This window comes from Zea mays, chromosome 5 (genome assembly GCF_902167145.1).
Source record: "Zea mays cultivar B73 chromosome 5, Zm-B73-REFERENCE-NAM-5.0, whole genome shotgun sequence".
Taxonomy (NCBI): domain Eukaryota; kingdom Viridiplantae; phylum Streptophyta; class Magnoliopsida; order Poales; family Poaceae; genus Zea; species Zea mays.
Window position 1 is genome coordinate 66,704,721 of NC_050100.1, and position 25,229 is coordinate 66,729,949.

At 44.4% G+C, this 25,229-nt stretch overlaps 3 protein-coding genes across 7 annotated transcripts; 1 reads left to right on the forward strand and 2 right to left on the reverse strand.

Annotated features, from left to right (window-relative positions):
- Window positions 1-326: 326 nt before the first annotated feature.
- Window positions 327-6,210, forward strand: LOC103626484 (protein argonaute 1D). 5 transcript variants are annotated; one of them, XM_008646896.3, is made up of 22 exons: window positions 327-642; window positions 734-1,261; window positions 1,335-1,543; window positions 1,662-1,811; window positions 1,920-2,053; window positions 2,150-2,262; window positions 2,332-2,438; window positions 2,556-2,694; window positions 2,809-2,925; window positions 3,010-3,117; window positions 3,356-3,427; window positions 3,562-3,684; window positions 3,777-3,948; window positions 4,083-4,204; window positions 4,305-4,442; window positions 4,528-4,670; window positions 4,754-4,816; window positions 4,899-4,962; window positions 5,046-5,181; window positions 5,291-5,459; window positions 5,556-5,587; window positions 5,671-6,210. In XM_008646896.3, the coding sequence occupies exons 2-22, from the start codon at window positions 767-769 to the stop codon at window positions 5,886-5,888; spliced, it is 3,024 nt and encodes a 1,007-aa protein (XP_008645118.1). In that variant the 5' UTR covers window positions 327-642; window positions 734-766; the 3' UTR covers window positions 5,889-6,210. The 5 variants fall into 5 exon arrangements, with proteins under 5 accessions (XP_008645118.1, XP_020393993.1, XP_020393992.1 ...); XM_020538404.2 differs by having other exon boundaries at window positions 2,809-3,117; XM_020538403.2 differs by having other exon boundaries at window positions 5,556-6,210.
- Window positions 6,211-6,815: 605 nt separating this feature from the next.
- LOC100278478 (uncharacterized) lies at window positions 6,816-11,305 on the reverse strand. The gene is made up of 16 exons (XM_008646897.4): window positions 10,920-11,305; window positions 10,697-10,829; window positions 10,433-10,587; window positions 10,135-10,330; window positions 9,941-10,059; window positions 9,538-9,850; window positions 9,251-9,427; window positions 9,064-9,180; window positions 8,810-8,976; window positions 8,492-8,716; window positions 8,084-8,405; window positions 7,747-7,991; window positions 7,524-7,662; window positions 7,341-7,435; window positions 7,218-7,241; window positions 6,816-7,118 (listed from the first exon to the last, which is right to left on the reverse strand). The coding sequence occupies exons 1-16, from the start codon at window positions 11,018-11,020 to the stop codon at window positions 7,073-7,075; spliced, it is 2,574 nt and encodes an 857-aa protein (XP_008645119.1). The 5' UTR covers window positions 11,021-11,305; the 3' UTR covers window positions 6,816-7,072.
- Window positions 11,306-12,045: 740 nt separating this feature from the next.
- Window positions 12,046-17,150, reverse strand: LOC542027 (putative disease resistance protein RGA1). The gene is made up of 3 exons (NM_001305846.1): window positions 16,576-17,150; window positions 12,508-15,789; window positions 12,046-12,397 (listed from the first exon to the last, which is right to left on the reverse strand). Exon 2 carries the CDS (start codon window positions 15,752-15,754, stop codon window positions 12,533-12,535), a length of 3,222 nt encoding a protein of 1,073 aa, NP_001292775.1. The 5' UTR covers window positions 15,755-15,789; window positions 16,576-17,150; the 3' UTR covers window positions 12,046-12,397; window positions 12,508-12,532.
- Between the last annotated feature and the right edge of the window lie 8,079 nt (window positions 17,151-25,229).

A 25,229-nucleotide genomic window follows, 5' to 3' on the forward strand; every position in this document is an offset into this window, starting at 1 on the left:
TACTTCATCTATTCTTTTTTTATTTATCATGGTTTAGTTTAAAAATGAAATAGCAACTGATAAATATTCGAGAATGAATGTAGTATTTTTTATGGCCTTGCTCACACAGTCCCAAGCCCCCTCCCCCTATCTTCCGTGAACCCGCCGAATCCTCCGGTCAGAGTTGCATTGTCATTCACCATTTGTTTGCCACATGCAGGCGACAGAGCGCACCTGCTATTGCTTCTGTCAAGTAAAAAGATTTTTCACATTTTGGTTTGAACGAAATGAACTACAACACCTGTTCTTTTTTCCCTATATCCCCAAGGCAAATAGTAGATATTTTTTGACACATCAATCAATAGCACATCATTACTCTACTATACCCAAGTGAGTGAAGGCATTTCTGCACTATTGCAAAAAGGTACCACCATGTATATTACTCAACCAAAAAAAAAGGTAAATGAACACTTGAAAAATATATACCCAGAGTTAACTGCAGAGTATTATATAGTATCTCCTGAGCAACCAACGCAATAGTCATCCAACCAACCCCAAGTGCACTCACATTTATTCTGCTGCGCCCCGACCCACTGAAAGAAAGAAAGAAAGAAAGAAAGAAAGAAAGAAAGAACAGGCTCCCCTAGCTCCGCCTGCCCAAGGGTGATCACAAGCGGCCTTCTGCTTCCTCTGTTCTTCCTCCGTCTTCTCCTCTCGTCAAATTCTAAAAACTGGACTTTTCCTCTCTTGGCAGCGCATTGAGTTTGTCAGTTTCACTGCCCACGGCATGGGATCTTGGAGACAAAAACTGCCTGGGTTAGGCGAGGGCTCAGGCTCAGGCTCACAGGCTGCTGAGGCCGGCGGTGGTGGGAGAGGTTTCCGTGGCCGTGGTGGCTTCTACCATCAACAGCAGTCCCCACAAGGTGGTCGTGGTCGTGGAACTGGCTACTACAGTGGTGGTGGTGGTGGTAGAGGTGGACGTGGGGCAGTCCCGTCCGCCATAGCTCCCGAGCTGCGCCAAGCAATGCAAACTTCAAATGAACCTGATAACATCCCAGCGCCAGAGGCAGGCTCCCAGTCCCAGGATGCGCCGTCACCAAGCGAAGAGGCTGTGGATCAGCTGAAAGGCTTGTCTGTACAGGACATTGTGCAGGCGTTTCCAGTGTCGAGCAAGTTCCCTCACCGCCCAGGAAATGGAAGCGTTGGCACCAGGTGTTTGGTGAAGGCAAATCACTTCTTTGCTGAATTATTACCTGCCAAGAAGGATCTTCATCAGTATGATGTATGTTGTTCTATCAATATCCCTTTCAACGTTTTCTCTTGAATCTACCTAAATGTTTTTTTTACTCTGACAGGTTTCAGTTACCCCGGAAGTGACATCGCGAATTGTGAACCGTTCTGTCATGGAGGAGCTGGTGAGGCTGCACAAGCTGTCATATTTGGGAGGTCGGCTTCCAGCCTATGATGGTAGAAAGAGCCTGTACACGGCTGGACCCCTGCCATTCACTTCGAAAGAATTTCACATCACTCTACTCGAGGAAGACGATGGTTCTGGAGTAGAGAGGTATCTATACTATACTTTATTTCTGTTTGACATATTCCTGTTGTCGTTTTTGTGAAGAATTTCACACACAAAAAAATGGGTTTAGCATGTTCCTGTTTGACATTTCCTGTATGTCTAGGCGTAAGAAGACATACAAGGTAGTGATTAAATTTGCCGCAAGGGCTGACCTCCGGCGTCTGGAGCAGTTTTTAGCTGGAAGGCAGGCAGAGGCTCCTCAAGAAGCCTTGCAAGTTCTTGATATTGTTCTGCGGGAGCTGCCGACAACAAGGTAATTAAATTAGACTCTCTCTCTCTCTCTCTCTCTCTCTAGGTTTCAGGATGATACATGCACTGATGATTTGGCTCTCTCTCTCTCTCTCTTGTTTTTTTTTAAAAGATATGCACCGTTTGGGCGATCGTTTTTCTCTCCTGACCTGGGGAGGAGGCGTTCCCTTGGTGAGGGAATAGAAAGCTGGCGTGGGTTTTACCAGAGCATTCGCCCTACTCAAATGGGCTTGTCATTGAATATTGGTAAAACTCTGTCTGTCTGTCTGTCTCTCTCTCTCATCAGATACATACATACATACAAGATTACTGAATGCTTCTAACCTTTTCTTGTCTTTTCAGATATGTCTGCAACTGCTTTCTTTGAGCCATTACCTGTCATAGATTTTGTTGCACAGCTTTTAAACACCGACGACATCTACTCGAGGCCCCTCTTAGACGCTGAACGTGTCAAGGTACGCTAGCAGATATTTGTAACGTCACTTTACTCAATATTTTTTTTGATTAATTTACTCGATTTTCAGATAAAGAAGGCCTTAAGAGGCGTGAAGGTGGAAGTTACGCACCGTGGTAACATGCGACGCAAGTATCGAATAGCTGGTTTAACATCTCAGGAAACTCGGGAGCTAACGTATGGCAAAAAAAAATCCATGTTTCTTCATGAACTCCTGCATTTACACTTTCCCTCTCTGGATCATTTGTTCAGAGAAAAAATTTCCTAAAAGAATGTTGATGCCATTTGCCACAGTTTTCCTGTTGATCAAGGTGGCACAGTGAAGTCAGTTGTACAGTATTTTCAAGAGACCTATGGCTTTGCCATCCAGCACACCTACCTGCCCTGTCTGCAGGTTGGCAACCAGCAGCACCCAAATTACCTTCCAATGGAGGTAAGCTTAGTCGCTGCAGCCGCTCCTCTCGCTCTTTTCTAGCAAAGCTCTACACTATGACTTATCCCTGTCTAATCTTATTTGCTAGCAAAACCTAATGTGTTTACTACTCAGGTCTGCAAGATAGTGGAGGGACAGAGGTACTCTAAGAGATTAAACCAGAGTCAGATAAGAGCTCTTTTAGAGGAGACATGCCAACGCCCACATGATCGTGAGCGCGACATTATTCAGGTAATATATTTGGGTTCTCCTTTCTTTTGTGACTTCATTATGCTTATGCAAATGCCAACCTTTTTTTTTTGTGTGTGCCCGCAGATGATGAATCATAACTCTTACCATGAGGATCCTTATGCTAAAGAGTTTGGCATTAAGATCAGCGAGCGTTTGGCTTCGATTGAGGCACGGATTTTACCTGCTCCTCGGGTAGGCGCTGAAACCCACTCATATGTGTTCTTTTAGCAAAAAACAGTGGGGGAAGCCTTATTGCAGCAGTGGAATTTTGAAATATTTTTTTTATTGTTCGTATCACCCTTTTTTTGTCATAATTAATGTACTCCTGTTTTAAAAAAAACTGAGTCAAACTCTTTGTGGGTGTGATAAACTAAAACCAGTCATATGTTTCTTTTGCAACATTTCATATTTTTGTTTACGATGGATGCAGCTCAAATATAATGAAACCGGCAGAGAGAAGGACTGTTTGCCTAGAGTTGGGCAGTGGAATATGATGAACAAGGTAGGGTACTAAACTAAACATTTACTGAATAGTATTTGGTAAAAAAAAGTAATCGTTATAACCAAATAGCTAAACATGTTGACTATATCAAGATTTACCACTTATTACTTGTGTTTTGCTTTTTTGTTATCTAGAAAATGGTAAACGGTGGCAGAGTGAGGAGCTGGACCTGTGTGAATTTTGCTCGGAATGTGCAAGAGAATGTTGCTATTGGATTCTGCCGTGAACTTGCTCGGATGTGCCAGGCCTCGGGAATGGCAAGTATCCATCCATCCCCCTAAATAAATCAATTTTGCTGCTACTGGTTTACATAAGTAGTAACAGCTAGCAATTTTGGTTTTACACATAGGACTTCGCGCTGGAGCCTATCCTTCCGCCTATATACGCGCATCCTGATAAAGTGGAGAGAGCTCTGAAAGCCAGGTTCCATGACGCGATGAACTTGCTCGGACCACAGCGCAGAGAACAACTCGACTTGCTGCTCATTGGAATACTCCCTGATAACAACGGTTCTCTTTATGGTATACATACATACATACATATTAACATACATACATACATACATACATACATACATACATACATACATACATGGTTCTCTTTATCACATACGATCGGTGTCTGTACTGTACTGTATTGGTCCCATACAATACAGGTGATCTGAAGCGTATCTGTGAAATCGACCTTGGATTAGTTTCCCAGTGCTGCTGCGCAAAGCAAGTCTTTAAGATGAACAAGCAGATACTGGCAAACCTTGCGCTGAAGATAAATGTCAAGGCTGGTTTTTCTACCGATCACTATGCCTTTTTGTTTGTGTTGCACTTGCATTTAGTTTCGGAGTCCAAAAAAAAAAGAATTTTCCTTTGTTTTCCAAAAGGTCGGAGGAAGGAACACGGTGCTGGCTGATGCGGTGTCAAGACGCATTCCCTTGGTGACTGACAGGCCTACCATCATATTCGGTGCCGATGTGACCCATCCTCATCCTGGAGAAGATAGCAGCCCTTCCATTGCTGCTGTGAGTCGAGCTAGCTGTTGGATTGGACTCAAATGTTGTTGTTGTTGTTGTTTATATTATAACCAACCCTCTGAATGAATTGAAGGTTGTGGCTTCCCAAGACTGGCCTGAGGTGACAAAGTATGCTGGTCTAGTTTCTGCTCAGTCTCATAGGCAAGAGCTGATAGAGGATCTCTACAACGTCACACACGATCCTCAGAAAGGAACCGTTTGTGGTGGCATGGTCAGGTAATATACATGCTGAGCTCCACATTTAAAAAACCGTTTTTTAGCGCAAGTAATACATTACATGTTGAGCTCCACATTTGCAGGGAGCTTCTTATATCCTTCAAAAAATCAACTGGTCAAAAGCCTCAGAGGATACTATTCTACAGGTGAGTGTGTGTGCGCGCGCGCGCGTGATTTCTTACAATACTTTGCATGCCGCCGGCTAGTTACCTTACCTCTGTCTGACAGGGATGGTGTGAGTGAAGGGCAGTTCTACCAAGTTCTACTGCATGAACTGGATGCTATCCGAAAGGTAACTTCTTGTTTCCTTCTCCTTGTTCCTTTTCCAAGCTAGCTAGCTACAGTTGTTGACGTTGATCTGTGGCTGCCTTATAGGCGTGTGCATCGCTGGAAGCAAACTACCAACCGCAGGTGACTTTCATCGTCGTCCAGAAACGCCACCATACCAGGCTGTTCGCGCACAACCACAACGACCAGAATTCGGTCGACAGGAGCGGCAACATACTTCCTGGTGGGTAACTAACTAACCATTATTGCTTTGCTGTTCTCCAAGATGAATGGTCTTCCCTCCGTTTAATTTGGGCATTGTTTTTTTTTTGGTTTTGGGATGGAAACTGCAGGAACTGTCGTGGACTCGAAGATCTGCCACCCTACAGAGTTCGACTTCTTCCTGTGCAGCCATGCTGGCATCAAGGGCACCAGCCGTCCTGCTCACTACCATGTCTTGTGGGACGAGAACAACTTCACAGCCGACGCACTGCAGACCCTCACCAACAACCTTTGCTACACGTAAGCTAGCTGCTCACAAAAAGAGGTGTCAGTGTCAGTTCAGTTCCCTGAACACCGACCGTACTAATATAATAGCTTGTCAAATTGCCGCTGCAGCTACGCGAGGTGCACGCGCTCTGTGTCCATTGGTAGGTTTGTCAAAGTTATATCCATTGCTGAATCGATGCACGAGCAACAGATAAACCAAAAGATGCATATGCCTTCCTTGCAGTCCCGCCGGCGTACTACGCTCACCTGGCCGCATTCCGCGCCCGGTTCTACATGGAGCCTGACAGCTCAGACAGCGGGTCGCTGGCGAGTGGCGCCCGTGGAGGCGGAGCGCCCTCCAGCTCGTCAACGTCCCGCAGCACCCGCGCCACCGCCGGCGGAGCCGTTAGACCCCTCCCCGCGCTCAAGGACAGCGTCAAGAAGGTCATGTTCTACTGCTGATGAACCGGAGCATGAAGATAGTAGGCAGCCCTGCCTGAAATCTGATCCGCTTGGTGCTGTTGTTTGGTCAGTAATAATCTGCTTGCTATTGACAAAGCCGTGCTCAGAAGACATTTGCTTGGTGTTTGTTTGATGAAGGGTGGCTAGAGTGGTGGATTCGCTTCCTGCTTGTACTGAGGGACGACCGTACGTGAAAGAATCTAGGTCTTTATTTGTGTTTGGACGATTAATAGTAAAACACAAGAGTATTTTGTTAAGATAAATTATGAGTTTGTGTGGTATTTATGGTCTTATTAATGGAGATTAATCATCGGTTTTCAAAGGATGAGCGACCAAGTCAATGATGTGCTAATTCTGAGTGCAAAGGAGTGATGATGCATATTTGTGAATATTGGTGCTAGGTAACTCTACGATAGCAAACAAAAAGTTTGAGATCAAACTCAACTAAAAAACGGTGGGAACAACCCAACTTGAAAAATAATCAAAATAAGCAAGTTCACGACCTATAGAACACATCATATCGATTAGTTTCTAAAACTAGTCATTCAAGATGCACCGGACATATCCACCTATGAAAGCTGAGTGGAGCGCCAACAACTAGATCCATTTAAGGTCTCTTGCATATTTGATCGGGCTAAAATAATCTAGTGTGAGGAAGAGCTTAATCATGTGATTAGCGGTCTCATTAGAGTATTCAGAGAAGTGTGCATCCACCATTCTCATTAGCATTAGATAAGCGGGTTTATGTTTGTTAATCTTGGTGATCAATATTATCTAAATGATTTGGTGGTGACCGAGAGTTCGATGCCCATGAGCCCATCTAGAGAGCTCGTGGGTGACTCAACTCAAAGTGTACAAGACTGTTGGTGGTTCACCTTCACCAGGTCCCGTAGTGTTTAAAAACTAGTTTGACACAGGCACACAACATTCCTCAATCCTTGTCATAAATTATTATTATCAATTGTAACCATGTGCACTTTCACTCTCTTTACATCATCCAGCTCTCCAATCAACAGTACACAGATGAAAACCACACATGCAACACCACAACAAATTTCACAATAAACACTGATCTGGTCCGGTCTCAATGGAATGAATGAATATATGTGCAGCCGCCAGGACCTTGGCTTGAGGAGATCACGCATGCACACCCATCTCGTCTCCCTGGCTCTAATGTATTATTATTATTCAGAAGTAGCAGGCTTCTGCCCCATCAAGCTGGTCATGATCCTGACAACAAAAACAAGGAGCAGGCACTGAAGAATCAGCACTTGTCTGTTTACCGCTACTAGGTTTTGCAGTTAAAATCTGCAGGGCAAGAGGCCTCACCTCTGGATCCTAGTCTGTGTCTTTCTGCAGCAACCAGATTTGGGATTGTGAAACAACGAATTGGTCAGTCAGTTGCTCCCGCGGTCTCTCTTCAGTAAAGTTCTTAAGAGTGGGCACACTTGCCTTTCTTTCGGCCTCGTTACCGTCATCGTACTAGGCCCTGCGCCTGCTGGGGCTTGCGGAGGAGGATGTTCAAACAGCCTTGGGACAGTCTTTGCCTGCATGGATGATACATGAGATCATTTTTTTTCTTCATCAGACACCGTTTTACAGCAGCCTTGATGGTTTCCACTGTCAACTACTCACCAGGTTCCTGAACTGGAGGTTGTAGAACATCTGCAGGTAGCGCTGCTTGGCCACTCTCTCCTCCTTGTTCAGAGTCTTCCAGAAGCCATACGTCGAGCCCATGTTCAGGACTTTAGTTGCATAGATCTTCCATGTGTAGCTGCCGAGCGCAAACAACACAGGTTTGAGATTTCTTTTTTCTCTCGTCAGACGCGTGCAAGAGGTGAAGCATTATAGCACCTACCACTCGTAGATGCGCTGGAGCCCAGCAGTGGACACCTTGTTCCAGTAGCTTGGGTCTTCCTTGCACTTCTGGAAGAACTCGGCGATCTTGTTGCTTGCCTCCCTGCCATTCGTTGGGTTTATGTGGAAACCGGAGACACCGTCCACGATGATCTCCGCTGGCCCTCCCTGGTTCGTCGCAAAGGTTGTCAGCCCGCAGTTCATCGCCTCAATGACCGTCAGCCCGAACGCTTCATAGAGTGCAGGCTGAAACCACAGCAGGGAATATTGTTATCGTCATTGTCATGAATTTTTTTTTCTCATGATCATGATCAAACAGCATAGAATCCGTTGCATACCTGAACAAATGCACCCCTGGTGTCTGCAATGCAACGGTACAGCTCACCGTTGCGGACACGGTCAGTCTGTGCCTTGATCCAGCGAATCTGTCCTTTCAGCTGATACTTGTCGATCAGGCTGTGCATCCTGTTGATCTCTTCAATCTCCTCCCGGTCCTTGGACTGCGACGCTTCCAGCAGGCCCGCGACGACGACAAGGTTTACCAGGTCCCTCAGCTTCTTGTTCTGGCCGTACCACTCCACTAGCCCGGTGATATTCTTCACCTTGTCCAGCCTTGCCATCGAGAAGATGATAGGCTTGTTTCTGTCCGCCAGATACCCTCTGGTTTGATGGCATCAAAGCGGTTAGCAAACTTGTCCTACCTATGCGTAAGCCATGAAAAAGGAAAGGAAAAAAAAGAAACTTACCTGTGTTCACCGGTGTCCTGCTTGCTGTAGAGCAGCTCCTCAATCTGTGGGTGCAAATCTGTCAGCCGCTTCTGCTTCTGCGTGAAGGGGAAGTAGATGGACTGGTCTGCACCGGGTGCGGCGATGTTGAACTTTGGATCGAAGACATTGATGCCCGTGGCGTAGCGACAGAGCCCCGGCATTGTGAATGCGTAGTGGTGCTCGTACTGCCCAGGCTTCTCCTTGCTGCATCACACGCATGTCCATGTTTCAGGCCTCTAGGAGATTATGGGTTAGTTGGTTGTTGCTAGTGTGCTGAGGTTATAGGTGTCTACCAACCTTCCAGCGATTTCTTGGTATGTGCTAGTGATGATAAAGTCACTAGTGTTCATGGCAATCATATCTGCAGTGAATTGGCAGGAGAAATGGTACTTCTGATCCAGATCTCTCCACTTCACATCTGAATCTTCATACTTTGTCTTCTCTAGAGCGTGCGCGATTGTCCCCTGTCAATAAGATCATCTTCTGTGTCATACTAGCAAAAAAAAAGTAATCAATCTTTCAAGACTCTACTTGATGGCCCATCACTTCACCTGAGTGACCCCTAGTTTGCTTGACATGAGGGACGCCACTAAGTTGCCATCAGTGTAGTTGCCGATGATCAGGTCCGGCTTGCCCTCCAAAATGTCAAGAATTTTGGCACAAGAATCCTGAAATGGTCATGGTGAGTAGAGCAAGCCACCAGTAATTCAGAGGAGGACGAAGTGGTAGCTGGCAAACCTGGGCATATCTCTCTAGGTAAGGGTAGATGTCAAACCGGGACACCCACTGGCGCAACTCCTTGCCGTTTTCAGTCTTGAATGGCACACGAAGTATGTGGGAATGTTTTGTATTTTCAACTGGCTCGAGCTCCACATTGCATTTTGTACCCTTGGCATCTGGTATCAGCCTAGTCAGCTGCATGAACAAAACTAGCAACCTTTAGAGCATTTGATCTACATATGTAAAGTGAGCACTGAGCAGATATGGATCACGAATGGCCAAGATCATGATAAAGCTAACTTTACCACAAGAATCTTTGGTGTCACGTTCAGACCCTGCAGCTTGATTCTTTGCAGCAACTCCTCTTCAAGGGCCCTGACTTGGTCCAGGATGTAGACCACCTGGCCACCGGTGTCTGGCAAGCCAAGAACCTTCTCTTGGCCAAAGTAGCCGTGGATGGAGAAGACAACTATGTTGAATATGGATGGAACTCTGCTGAAGAACTTCTCCATGTTGATAGGGTCTGGCGCCTGTAGCACTTCAGAGAGGCAATTCAGCGTCTCTTTGCACCTTTCAGCATTGTCACCCCACCCCTTCTCCAACCCCCACTCTTGAAACCTGCAACAGCGTTGTGTCCAGAAACCTTAGGTTTACAAATATAATGCATATCTGGTGTCTGCATGAACAGCTTCTATCTCCTTGAGATACCTTTGCTCAAACTTCAGGAATGGGGTGTATCTTGGCAACCCGCTAACAAATACCTCCGCAAGTAGCAGCGCTGTCTGAAGCTTGTTCACAGTATCGATGGTGTCGTTAACCATCAGCTTCTGCATGTTCATCAGATGATCGGGTTAAACTTCTGTCAGTATATGCAGCATGGGTAGGTGGTCAGATTGCCGTACCTCGCCACGGTAGTTTAGCGAAAGCAAGTAGTCCAGCAACGGCTTCATGCTAATTTCAGGCTTGTCGCCCAGCTTGGAGGACATGAATTTGGACACAAACTGGAGCCCGTTTCCTATGGACGATGGCAGTGTCAGATGGGGTGTTGAGAGGTCAAGAGCACCGAAATCGACTTCCAGTGAGTTGTCATCCTTGGCCCTGAAAGTGATGAGATAAGAACACATTCATTTTTTTTTCAATTGGCATCAACACATCTGTGATTAATGTATGTATAGCCTAGATCGGTGAAGAATGCCAGACCAGTTCTCGTCATATAATGTCTCCTTGAACTTGAGGTACTCAGAGGGTGTGATTCCTTCGACCGACAGGTCATCAGAATGAACTTTGACATACTCCCAGATGCCAGGATTCATCCTGACAGCAAATGCGACATAGGGCGGTAGCACCACTGCTTCCTGCAGAGATAAGAGTTGTGTGATTTTTTGTTCTGTTAATACAGGAACAGGACCATTCCAGAAAAACTGAATAATTACTGCAAAATATGTTAACGTGAGATGAGATCACCTGCGTGGAACAAATAATGTAACCCAGGAAGCCTTCAACAAGCTTTTCCCTCTCGACTTTGTCATCCAGTGATTTGTCCAGCTCCTCTATGAGCTGCTGGTTCTTCAAGAGCCTCCTTCCCTTGGAAACATACCTGAAAATTTGTTTGTTTGCTTTCAGAACTGCAAATGTGAACCCTCTCGATCCATATATATGATGATGCCTTCTTCTAAGGTAGGCTCACCTATGGAAGCATTTCTTCATCTGGTACCGGCTCTGCCTCAGCGCATCGGGCATGCTTTCCGCGATGCTGTCTGCCCTCTTGAAACTCAGCTTGGAGGCCATGGTGGCTTGGAAAGAAACAAGGTGGAGAAGAATGTTATGGTTTATGTGCGGAGGAAGAAGAATGCTGTGACTGGCTGGGTCTGAATGTCCATGGGCAACAATTTATAGAAGGAAGGGAGCGTGATGAAACAAAACTTTGGCCTACTGGCAGAGTTTTCTTTGTGTGGACGCCAGCTGGAAAATTAAATGGGAGATGGCGCGCAGGGGAGAAAGCACATTGATTTGCTTGGGTTGGGAGAACTTATGCTGAAGAAACATCCAAGGCAAGAAAGGCATGAAAACCAACGAACACATCCCTGACCTGCAAGATTCCCTTAATCCTTACATGGATTTCTTACCATGACTTCTCCGTTTGAACATATGGCACTAAAAAGGGAAAGGGATTTGTGTTTATTAAGGTTACAAGAAATCACAATTTAACCTCCTTGTTGGAACACTATCAGTCAAAGATTTCAGATTTCTGCAGTATAACTTTACTACATATGACAACGTACTCATCCTGACCACAGCGTACACACTCCGTGTGATTGGTTGGCTTCTCCCGGCAGCCCGACTGCATGAGCCAGGTTAGCAGGAGCCTGGCTCCAGATATGCAAATAATTTGCTCGCGCCTGTAGAGCCTGACCCAAGATGCTTTAAGTATCGTGCGAGTCTGACTTCACATCTGTACACAGGTAACCAAACACACACCTCGCACGCGTAGAGCCTGATTGATAACAATTAAACACCAGCTCATTGCATCCCGCGATGCAAGCACCAGCAAATACAGGCAACCAAACACATGGACTCTGATTTGACCCCAGATTTTCATTAGCTGGATTCAAGGTTTGGGTGGATTTCAATTGAACATGACCTCTCCATTTTATACATAATTTGGCTAAAGTTCTTGTCGCAGCTGTCATGCTGTAACTTTAAGAACTTTAATCCGACTTTCTGCAGATTAGGGGCACAGTGAGGTGTATCAAGTGCAAAGCGTGTTGTCTTGCATATACTACTCGCAGCATTCACGTTGACTAGGTAACTGTAGAACAGAAGTTTCATTGCTGAGCCAGGAAAGAGGGCCGTGTATTTAACCGCCAACACTTTACACTCCAGTGTCGATATCCATCAAACCCAATGTTTACAATTTACAGACAATCATGACCAGGAAACAGAAAAGAATTACACATATTGAGTCCTGGTGAAGGACACCCATATTCAGAGGAGAACCAGTGCATATATATCGGCTCAGCGATAAAAAGAAGAAGAAAAAAAACACGCAAAACAAAGGAAAACACCTGAATCAATCGTGAACAGAACACAAGCTCTCAATACTCCCGGAACAAAGTAGGGACAGCGACAACTGAAACGTGTGGCTGACCCAAAACAAACCAGTGTCTGCAAAGATAAGGAAACACAAACACGTGTAAGCTGTTGTTATTACCCTAACACATAATAAGATCATTTATACAGGATGAGCAACAATGTGAAGCGTGCAAGGCACATACCGTGCCAAGGTTTTCAGAAATGGCTTCATTCTTCTGACTGTGCATTAGTTTCGTAGATGCGGCGGCTCTTGTTATACCGAAAGTATCTCTTGCCATCGCAGCTTATGATGCGCACCTCGGGGATCTGCTGCACGAGATGCCAGTTCTTGCCACCGTCGAGGCAGCTCCTGAGCAATGACAGACCACACTGCAACTCAAACCGTCGCAGGCCTTTGCACTTCTGAATCAGTAGCTCCAGCCACCGTGGGAAGGCAACGCTCCAGAAAATTACTAGCTCTTCGAAATAAAATGTCTCGGTGGACGGAGGAAAGACAAGTCTGAGGTGCTGCAGCGCATCAAGACCTGCCACATGCTTCAACTTTGAGCAGTCATCGATAATGAGGGAACGAAGCATGGGCAGGTTGGAGATCCTCTGTAGCACCTTATTATCTTTGAGATGGAGCTCGTCAGATAGTTTTGGCAGGTCCTTGATTTCAGTTAGGCTATGTGCACCCTCCACATGAAGTTCACACAGCGCTACATGCTTCAGGCCTTCTGGTAGAGCTTTCAGTTTAGGACACCACTGTATCTGCAGTGACTTCAAACAAGGTAATACTACCTGGCTCTCCTCCACAGTTAAAGACCACTCTTCAAGTTTCTTCATGTTTCTGAGCTTTAAAACCTCAAGCTTGGGGAATGGAGTGGCTGATGAAAGTACAGTGGTCCCAAGGAATTCTGAACCGATGGTGATGACTGAGTCTGCATTTGAGATTTGCAGGGACTGGAGTTGACTCAGGAGGCCAAGTGAAGGCAGTTTAGTACATGACATGCAGTTTTCAAGATCCAAAAACACAAGGCTGGGGAAGGAGTCTCCTAGCTTGGGACCTTTTATCCATTTTGGAAACTTTACGCCTTTGTAGTTCTTGATTACCAGCTTCTTGATGCTCTGGGGTGGGGTGAGCTCATTCCATATCTTTTCACTAGCTTTGGTTGACTCATCTCCTCTGCATTGGCCATTGCTTCTTTCCTGTCCTTCCTTCTCTTCTTTTTCTGTTTCATCTTTGTCCTCCAGATCCTCCTGATTTTCTATTGCTGGTGCTTGCTCAGAGAGGTACAGATCCTCTAGGAATGGCTTGTTTGCGAGTGCAGACGCACCGGAAGTAGCCCTATCCAAACTCTCTATATGAAGGTGCCTTAGTTCTGACAATGCTTTAAGGTCATCTAAGTCACAACCCTCAGGCGCATTGTTGTCATGACCAATGATTAGACCATCTAGATGATTGAGATGCTTCAATTTACCAACACCCTTTGGTACATAGCTTAGGGAAGTTCCATAGAGACAAAGGCATCTAAGCTCTAGCAATGCCCTGATGGACCGAGGAAGTCTCTGCAAGCTTTGGCAACCTTGAAGGCTCAAGGTCTGCAAGTTTATGAGAAATCCAATGGAAGAAGGTATGTCTCTGACCTGAGCCCCATCAAGATTGAGGTACCTTAAATGTACCAAGTTACCAATGGATTTCGGGATGGCCTCCACTGCTGTCTTGCTCAAATCTAATACACGCAAGCATGAAGCTGACTCCATGAGAAGATCTATTGCTCTGACATTTGGGCTTTTGAAGAGCATCAGCGACCTTAAACCCATCTGCTGCTTCAGCGAAATTGGACCATCCAAGCTGTTTTCCATGCTACACAATGTGAGATGCCGGGGCTTTGACAATGAGGTGTTCAGTTTCTGCTGGCCATAAATTAAGATACTCTCATCTGCTATCAAAGCGCGGGCTAGAGAGCGGAGAAGATGGTGTGTTATCCAGCATCGCTCAACACTTTCAGGATCAGGCTGTAGTAAGTTTCTGCTTATCAATTCTACATAATACTCTTGAGCTGATTCTTCAAGCAGTTTTTTGTCTCTGGCATTTACAATTCCTTCAGCAATCCAACGCCGCACAAGAGCAAAGCGCTGAATAGGGAATTCTTCTGGATACAGAGAGCAATGAAGGAAACACTCCTTCAGTTGAGAAGAAAGATCGACATAACTAACATACACGGCTTGTGGTACTTCTGGAAGGATTGGGCACATGGACCAAGAATCATTGTTCAGAACCATCTCCCATTCAGCCTTGCTGTTGCCTCTTGACCTTAGGATACCTGCAATGACCTTGATTGCTAGAGGATGGCCATCACATTTCTCTGCAATCTTAATCCCAACATCCTTTAATGTTGCAAGCTCTTCCGAATTGCATTCTGCATCAACTTGATTGCACAATAATGCCCAGGCACTCTCAGGGTCCATTTTGTCAACATGGTGGATAGTTGCCTTCATGCTTGTTGCCACTTCCTCGTTCCGAGTTGTGATCAGTATTCTTCCTCTGACAACACCATCTCCCAATGAATCTTTGAGCAGATTGTCCCATATGCTCGGGCTCTCCAAGTCATCCAGGACAAGGAGGAACCTTTTGGAAAGGGCAGAAGCGAGGAGGATGAGGAGTTCCTCCTTGTTTTCTGTAACCCCAACATTGGCACCAGCACCCCTGATGATCGTTTTAAGGAAATCTAGCTCCGATAAATTCTTGGACATGTCAACCCACACACAAATGGGGAAATTTTCAGTCATCCTGTCATCATTGTAGATCTCCCTAGCAAGTGTAGTCTTGCCAATCCCCACCGCACCAACGATGGCGAAGACATCCACCTTCTTCTTGCCCTCTCTAAGCATCCTTGGCACAAGGCCACCCACAGCCTTTTGGACCTGCGACCCAACTGCCTGGGGCTTCATCGCGTCTGAGCAGTTCTTACAGACGTCACGACTGAACCAATCCCTTTTTGCATCATCAGAGTGAGCTGATCCAGCAGGAAGCCTAGGCATTTCCTCCTCTACTTCCCTGAGCCTGAGATCAATGTCCCTAATGGTGAAGCCGATCTCATGTCGGAACTTCCGGGGCCCTGAAAGCTTGAAGCAGAAGAAGCATCGGACCTTGGGCGTGGGTGGGCCGCCAGCAGCGAGGATCTTTGCGCCCTCAATCATGCAGACATCGAGGACGTCGTCGATCTCGTACATGGCATCTTTCACCTGCACCACCCACGCATCAGTTTTGGCGCTAAGGACCCTCCTCCGCTCCTCGTGGGAGATGATGGCGTCGATGCGCAACAGCGTGGCCAGGAGGCCCCTGACATCGTCCACGATGCCGAGGGCGGCGCAGGCCTCCTGGTCTGCAAAATCTTCCAGTGATGCTGTGCACCGTTTGACGAAGGAGTCGAGCACCGCGGCCATGGAGGTGCCCCTGCTTGCCCTGAGGTATAAGGCCCCTGGAAAAAAGGTTGGAAATTTCATCAGCACGCGGGCAGAAAACTTTGTGATTTGAATGGGATCCATCGTTTGAAGCAAACACAGTGGCAGAATCAGCTTGCGGATGCAAATCACTGGTTCCTTTGTGGGTATGGCTTTCCAAATCAGCAAGAGCTCGGAGGGTCTGCACGGACCAGCCAAGATGAAAGGCTCTCTGGTTGGTTTCAATTCATGGAATTCGCTACTAGTAGTAATTAATCAATTATAGAATAATTGGATCTATACCATTAAAAGATTGCAATTTAGATATATACCATTGACTCCACATGTCATTGACTCATGTGAGAGATAGCAATGCTATATATCTGAAGTTGTAATCTTTTAATGGTACAGATCCAAATTTACCATTATAGAATAATTGTTTGGGGACGCTGATTTTGCAGAAAGAAATCGTTTTCCCCTTTGAAAGTTGACACCGTCAGGTACATACAGGAAATTAATCCAAGAATGCTTCATAAAAGTAATCCTTGGATCAGTCGTGCATGGAAGCATAGCAAAATTATTGACCAGGTCCTAGTCCTAGAAAAAAAAACTAAAAAAGAGGCGAGAAAAGACGAGAATCATCTATCCCAATCTAATATAATCAGATCAGGGAGGAGGGGGTAGAGAAGGGGCTTCCTTGAAGAACAATCGATACGGAGCTGAAAAATGAAATGATGTACAGAAACAAAAGAGAGAGAAAAAATCTGACAGGACAGGACGCAGAAAACAAAATTGGAGAAAGGGGGATGGATGGATTGGCGTACCTGTACTGTAGAACGAAGGTTGGGGCAAGCAGGACGGAGGAAGAGAGGAAGAGGGAGGCGATTGAGCCCAGGCTAAAGGTGGCGAATGCCACCACGTCGCCGGCTACCACCTTCCTTCCTCCTCCCCTTCCTCCCCCTCCCCTGTTTCTGACGCTGTCGAAAGGGGGAGAGGACCCGACCTCCCTTCCCTTCCTTTCCCTTCCCTTCCAAATACAAGGGGGAAAAGGAAGGGAGGGAGGACGAAGCTGCGAAAGCCTAGCCTTTGGATCTGTCGCTGTCAGGGAACGGCTCAGCTTCCTTTGACACCATGCGATGAGACCAACGATGATTCCAGTCCAGACAAAAAACAGAAGCCGCCCGGTTGGTGGAGCTGGAACGGGACGGAGGATGCGTTATTTTTGGCAAGGAGAGGAACTGAGGAAGAAGTGGATAAACGGCTGAGATTGGCTTCGATAAGGGCACCGCGCGTCAGGTGGCTCAACCGGCGGACGCCATGGAAGGCGGAGGAGAGCAGCACCCAATTTTAGAGAAGAGCCCGGGAGGATCGGAGAGCGACGGCCGGCGAGGAAGACAGTGAAGAGCAAGTGGGTTTATTGGTGCCTTGGTGGGGCTGAGATATAATATAGAAATGAATAAATAAACACTGTAGAATGATGTGAATCTGTGTATACGGTAGAGTAACATTAAATGACTAAAAATCAGCACCATGCTTAGATGCTAATTAGAGTATCTAAATGTAAGCTAATTTGAAAAGTAATTATATAAATGATATATAATTAATTATTATGCTTGTGCTTATGCTAACACCATATTCTGATATGGTCAGAGAAAGCTATAATTTATACTGTATTAAAGCACCAGATTCAATGTTCGTCCCGCGTCACCTTTTCCGTTTAATGCAAAACAATTATATAAATGATAACTAATTAATTATTATGCTAATGCTCAGGGCCGTCTATGAGGATTTTGGACTCAGTGCAAAACATGAAAATAGACCCTATAACCTATGCTGTACAGAGATAAAAAAATCTAAATGAAGCCCTTTCATACTCGATCTATTACCATATCATTGTCCTCTTATTTTATCTACTCTAAAGCTAAGATTCTCTAGCTTGTTTTTGCAAAACATCAACAATAACTACACTGTTATCAGAAACTCAAGAAAATTGGGGGCCATGTCGGCCCATTTGCAATGGGCAATCGACGGGACTGCTTGTGCTTATGCTAAGACAGTCTCCAGCAATATCCTCTATATCTCTACTACTTATTAAGACTGCAATAGTAGTCTGCCTCTGACGTGTTCTGCCTCCGACGCGTTCTGCCTCCAACGACCGCACCATACAGTCCCGCGCAACAAAATGAACAGCACATACACAGGTTTATGAGACACGTTTCGTTCTATCTCTCTCAGTGAGCAACATACAATACACAGCTGCGCTTATAAGCCAAGTTCTGTCACTCTCAATGGCCGATGTGGCGCTAATAAAATAGATGGCATACCTGGCAGCGGTTTGTGCGGCCCAATGATTTTTATGTGGACCTAAGGCCCATCGTCCCAGCGTGCAGCCTACCGTGCGGCCGACCGCATTCTCGCATTCGACCTAATCACCGCCGGTGGCTCTTCCTCCACTGCGCTCAACTCCAGCGGCCTCCCCTCCCTCTCCTCCACCCCACCATCGGACTCCACCTCCTCCCCCACCGCACCGTCGAACTCCACCTCTCCAATGGCGGCCTCCAGCCCACTGCCGTCCTCCAACTCCTCCAGCCCACTCAACCCTCATCTTCATGCGTGGCACAATCGTCCCCAATCTCGGAGATGACCGCCGTTGCCTGAACCGGTCCGGCCGCCTCTACGCTCATGCCTCTCACGTTTCTGGAGGGTGCAGAGTAGCCGGTCAACTGGTCGAGCTCCCTACGCCTCCTGCGCACGGCCTAAAACTCCCTGCTCTTGCCTGCACGCCTCGCTCTGCTTAGCATCGGAGCGCACGGACGTCGCAGCCATGGTTGCCAGTAGAACCTTGACGGCTGCTACTGGTCTCCCTGCCCCTAGCTCGAGCGTGCATAGCCGATGGGACCTCCACCGTTTCCCCTCCTCAGCGTGCTCCATGCTGAGCTCCCGCAGGCCACAACGTCCGGGTGCCGATCTCCATGGCCGCTGACCACCGGACAGAGGCACAATCCCGTGGACCTCCAACCCTGTCGAGCCCTCTCAGCCTCTCAGGTCCGCAATGAACCATGCTACAACCGGAGGAATCCTTTCTCTCTCCTCCACCACCGCATGGCGCCACCGAGCGACTGCCGCCGGCCTACATGCGATGAGTCCTGGTGCAGACTAACTTCTCTTTCAATCAGTAGAACCACCCATAATCTCTCATGCTTTGGATGAGACCTTAATTACCAAGAACTACATGGCACGTGCTAATCGTTCTGTGTAATTACTAATTTACTATAGAAATACTATATAAAACCTCATGCCATAACTTAGGAATATGTTGTGTTTCATTTTTCTTTATTTGTTAGGTTGTATTTGATGTGATGTCGGGCTGCATTTGTTGGGAAACTTTAATGTTCTATACTTCCATTGTTAGTGCTTGTATGCATATGCTATTGTATAAATAGTAGGATTTAATGTCCCCTTCTGAGAGTTAACTAACTTCATTATTGCTCTTGGGGCAACTAAAATGACTGAACATTTATTATATACCAATGACTCATTATTTGTTGTACTGTTTTTTAACAACACCCTACTCTATCCATTTAGGGTGCGACTTTCGCAATCGATCATGGAGCGCATCGTGATTTCAAACTGGATGAATTATCCATTGCCTCGCCTATTTGTAGACTGAAGCAGACTAAGGTACTTAATTTATTTTTAGTTATTCCCTGTTTGTAGACTGAAGCAGGCTAAAACAAAGTATACAAGTATACAGTTAAGTGGGGATGACATATAGTTGTCTGAAAAAACCATCTTGTATTTATTTGAAATTATACAAGAATGATGAATGCATATGCATTTTCGGATCATCATGTTCCCCTGTATTGAGTTAACTCTGGATTTGACTATAAAGGGAATAGCTTATGCTTGGATTTCATGTTGGCTTTACTTTTAGTGCGTGCTACAAACATAACTAAATTGTATTTTGCGCAGGTTGATGGAATTGAATTTCTTGTTGTGAAGCAGGCATGCAAATTTTCAAAAGATCACGATGTCTCAAATGGCCCAATTGTGAGTAACTTCTGAGAGTTAGCTTGTTGTTTAGTATATTTAGTTAAATTCACATGCACTGCACTCAGATACTGGGAAACATAATATATAATTCTAATGTATGGATCTTCCATATTCAAAACTCCACATAATATTTTTTAAGATTCATGTCACTAGATTATTATTGAATTTTTTAGGTGAGCCACCGCAGCCAAGAGCAAGCGCGGGCATAGGAGCTGCCACTGGGAGCAAGCACGGGGAGGTGCGCAGGTGGCACGCTCACTGCGGCACAGTGGCTAGGTTATCCTAGATCTCCCAACCACGCGGGGTCATCGAATATGAGTGTCTGCGATTTGGTACGTGTTGGACTGGGCTGCGATTAATAAAAAATTTAAATCCCGCCCATGTGAGAAAAAATATATATTTATTTTATGTTTCTATTTTTAATTGTTTTATTTATTGTGTGAAATTCAATAGTTCAGACTGATTAGGGGCAATTGGTAGAACAGGACCCGTGTATTCCTCTCTTTGCAGGTGCTCAACCATGAATCCATGAATCTTGATTAGTACAAGTTCAATCATGTTATTGCGATAGCTACAGTTAGGAAGGAAGCTAAATGTTTTCACTATCTCTATCTAAGCACAACACTCTACATGTGAATTCACGGTCAGGTTTCAAGGTGAGATTTTTTTGATTTTGTTCAACCGAACTTATTTCCATCATGAGAGCCTTTCCATCACAAAATACATCACTATTCGATGATTAGTCTCATTGTAACTTACATGTCTAATTTTGTAGTGGCTTAAATGGCATCCTCATGTACATTTGATAATTCATAGAATCAAAGGATTCTAATGTATGGATGCGGAACATTGATGCCATTCTAAATACGTTTGCTTGACACAGTAACATAGTGACATGACCAAACTATTCTTTAGTTTGTACCATGTAGCGATGAATTTTCTATAGTATTTCAATTGTGCCGTGTAGTGATGAGTTTTCTAGGTCCTCTTCCTGTGTCATGGAACTGAAATACCATAATACAGTCTAGCTATCTCAAATTTCTGTGAACTGAAGTGCATGTTCTGTTCTCTGTCATTGTAGAAGGGGAAGAAACGTGGAAGGAAATCTGCAGTAAGTCATGAGGTACCTTATGAAAGTGCTTATGCATAGAAGGTAATAATAACTGGTGTCAATATACTCATGTGATTATATGGAATTGTGAATTTGGGTTTGGGCTCGGTTATAGTCGCCTGCCATCTGGTCAGAACTGTTGATCATTGCTAGAATAGATAAGTAGAAAACATTGAAAGTATTCCTGGTAAGGTCTCTCGGGTCCTAATACTTTGAACATATTACAAACCTATTTCTATTTATTTACAGTGGTCACTAACCTATTTCTATTTATGTTTTTATATGTGTTGTCTGTTTTCATGTAAACGTTGTACACTAACATTTTATCTTATCAAATAATTTGTGTCGTTGTAGGCTGTCTACGTTGGAGATGGGAAGAACATTGTGCATTCATGGCTTCACTTTGTATGTGCTTGTCCCAAGGAATTTGAGCCTAATGCAAACACAGTGGAAATCGCCAGGGTTGCTGGAATCGGTAAGATCGAAATAAAAACAATCCCAGAGAAGCAGTTAAGGGAGCATACGTTGTGTACACAGATGTTTGGGCCAGCATGGGACAAAAGAAAGAAGTTGGTTATAGAAAGCAGAAGTTTCATGGATTCACGGTATGTCTGTTTTTCACACTTTCTAGAATTTCTACGTGTTTTACTGGACTCCAAGTACATATACTTCAACCTACATCAAGAACCTCACAATATGAATGGGGTCATTCATGGACCACATCATCATTTGTTATTGGTTGCTGACAAAGAATTTGTGATATATTGAGATTAATGTGAAGTTCGTATAAAATGCTTAGGCTGTAGAGGGTAGGTTCCTAATTGTGACCATGTACTAAATTGTATTTTTGTTGCTAAGTTACAGTAGAGACCAAATAAACTTAACTTGACCAGCTTGCAGAAAAATGTGGTATGGCAATTAAAGATACATGAATTGCTCATATGTTACTTTCTATTCATGCTTGTAATTGAATTTACTTTTATGTGAATATTATGCATAATATTCATGCCATGATAATGGATTGCTAGAATCACTCATCAAATATTATGTCGTCACAACGCATAGGCACTGTATTATGTTGTCGTGAAATAGCTAGATTAAGATAACAAAATTTATGTATGGCTAAAATCATTAATGGGTTACAAAATCTTTTCTTATAACAGTATGACACATATCTGTACTTAAGTTATTATCGTGGTATTATATGTTCCCGTTGCAACGCACGGGCATATCTGGTGTCTCTAATTGGGAGCTATTGGATATCATCCAATAATCTTGCACAGCGAGATCGAAGCTATTTAGTAAGCTGTCTATTTTTTTCTTATTTCTCTATGTTCTTTCGTACTGTTCTTAACTGTGGAGTGGGCTCATTGATTATATTCTTAGTTGGGTGATGAGCAGAATCAGTTTGAGTAAATTGGTTTAGATAATAAGTGTCATGACCATCTCATTAATCTTGAGAAACTTAGTTGGGCTCTTTGACAAAATCTTGATTGCATACTTTTGTTCTTTTTCAGTTGTTTATTACTTACTAAAATCTTTCATTTGTAGGTAAACTGAAACTGTCGCTGCAACAATTCTTCTTGTGATTGTTGCTCCTTGCCAATTCATCGATCTGAGGTATGGAATATTTCAACATGGGCCCTGATGCATAGTTATCCTATTCATGCTGCTCATTTTTCATGAACTGAAAAATCACTATTTGTTTTGCTCATGTGTACTGAATAACAATAGCCTACTAGATATTTTAAGACATACAAAATTAGAATGTGCAGCAGTAACATTCAACTATCAATGAAGTTATACATTTGCATCCCTGCTCAATGCAGAGATTCAGTTGTTCCATTTCCCATTATTGACTGCAGTGCTAATGAATAGATGCAAACTGACATCATCTATGAGCACTGGGATATTCTTCCCCCCTAAGCAAATTAAGGACCCAGAGACTAAGAAGGTAAATACTTAATATTTATTATTGTGAATTTCTTTGTTCGCACTTGTTCGTAAATATTTGAGGTTTATGTGTCGATGATTGCAGCCTGAGGACTGGGAAGACAAGGAGTACATTCCTGACCCTGAGGACAAGAAGCCAGAGGTAGTGTTTTATTTCTAGGCACATATGCGTATGCTTATTATTAGTGAAAAGTCTTAGGTTGTCCTCACCAAACCGTGAATATGGTCGTGCATTGCACTGTAGGGTAGAGTTTGAAATATGAGGTGGGATAGAAAGTCTGCTAGAGATTGCCTTACTGACCACAATTTAATAGCTTCTATTGTATAATATTTTATGAGACATTTGCTATTCCTCAAGTCACTACCAGTTTCCTTAATTCGTTGAACAGTACAGCTCATTGCTTTTTCCATTACTTTTTAGGGCTATGATGGTATTCCCAAGGAAATTACTGACCCTGATGCTAAGAAGGTATTTATGTGGTTATTTGTTATGTAGTCTGTGTCATAGGATGAATAACATGGGTTTATAAATTCTAAAATGTGCATTGCAGCCTGAGGACCGGGACAATGAGGAAGATGGTGAATGGACTACCCATTTGCTCGTACCATTCCCAACCAAAATACAAGGGACCATGGAAACAAAAGGTATGACAATTCCTTTAAATACATAAAAACTAACAACAATTCATATTTTGATATCTAACAACATGTTGTTTCACTTGCCAGAAAATCAAGAACTCGAACTACCAGGGTAAATGGAAGCCCATATGATTGACAACCTAGGTATGTTTCCCTGAAATTGAACATTGTATCTTCTTATTGTTTGGTTATTAGAATATTAGTGCTGAATCTATGTCTTGTGCTTCACAGATTTCAAGGATGATCCATATATTTATGCTTTTGACAGCCTAAAATACATTGGCATTGAGATGTGGCAGGTTGGTGTTGGATAGTTATATCTTCTTTTCTTGTTCAGAAAGACATCATAATTATGCCTTTTTTCTATATACAGGTTAAATGAGGCACTTTGTTTGACAACACCATCATCACTGATGATCTTGCGTTGGCCAAGACTTTTGCAGAGGAGACATGGGGCAAGCACAAGGAGGTGTGTTTTTCCTCATAACATCTCTGAATCAGTAACTCAGGTATTGTTGGTTTTACGGAATTGGTGGGGGATGTTTCGGGTACATGGTGTTATATGTGGGTAGTTTTGTCACTTGTTATTTTGGGTTTCAGATACTGTGTTCTTATGCTTGGAGTGAAGACGGTTGCCACTCTGGTATGTCTTATTATGCATACCAGAAATTTATCTCTAGGCAAAAGGCTAGCCTTGTGCCTAAATGTTTTTGTGAATTGCATCTTGCACATGGGTCTTGCATTATCTGTTGTTTCACAATGAGGAGACGTTGGTCAGTGAGTGCGCTAGGCCTCATGGGGGTAATTGTGTGAAGATTTTATTTTTGTACTACTCTAGCATTCCAGAATCCATTTCAGAAAGTTTAGCTTGGTCATTAGAAAAGGAAAGTGATTTGTGAACTTTAACACTAGCCACTGGTAGTCACTCTTGTGCATATTTTTTGTTGGCAAAAATCTACTTCATGTCCGGTGTTCAAGAGGTTCCTGAGCTTCAAGAAGAAGCATAGGGGGAGGGAGGTCACTGTCATCGACTGCACGTCGCCGACCGTGCCCTGGCTAGCCGACGACACCAGCGGCAGGTGGCAGCCTGCTAGCTGGTGGGTCGGGCAAGCGCAGGATGGGCTCCTCTGATGCTGCCTCTGATGATATGGACCATGGCTACACGATATCTTCACAAGATACTCCTCAATTTCTTCATGCCATTTGACATTCCTTTTTTGTGCTTCAGACCATGGCTTCGATTCTTGTGTGTTTTGTTTCCTTTTTTAGAGTTCTTTTTCGGTGTTTTTTGGATAGATTGTGCTCTTTACCTATGACACTCACAACTGAACGGATCCATATACTTTCAGCATCAGCGGTGTGCTCTTTGCAAAGCCTTGGAGCTGCCTCTCCTGCAAAGTCTGAACTTGCAGAGATAGTCCCACAAGAGAAATCACCAAAAGGTAATGCTTCATTTTTCAGGTCATCATCCTTCTTGCCATTTCTCCCCCATTCATTTTTCAATGGATGTGGCTCAGTACGCACGTGTTCCATTGTGATTTTGCTGTTCCATAGCTTACATTCAACCAATGCCACCGAGTCCAAGGTATTCTACCTCAAGATGAAGGGCGACTACCACATGTATACTATTATCGCTAGCAGATCTAGACCATGCAAGTTGTGGTTTGTAGAGATCAAAACTTAAGATCTGTGTGTAGATATTTGTCTAGACAATGGGAGTGG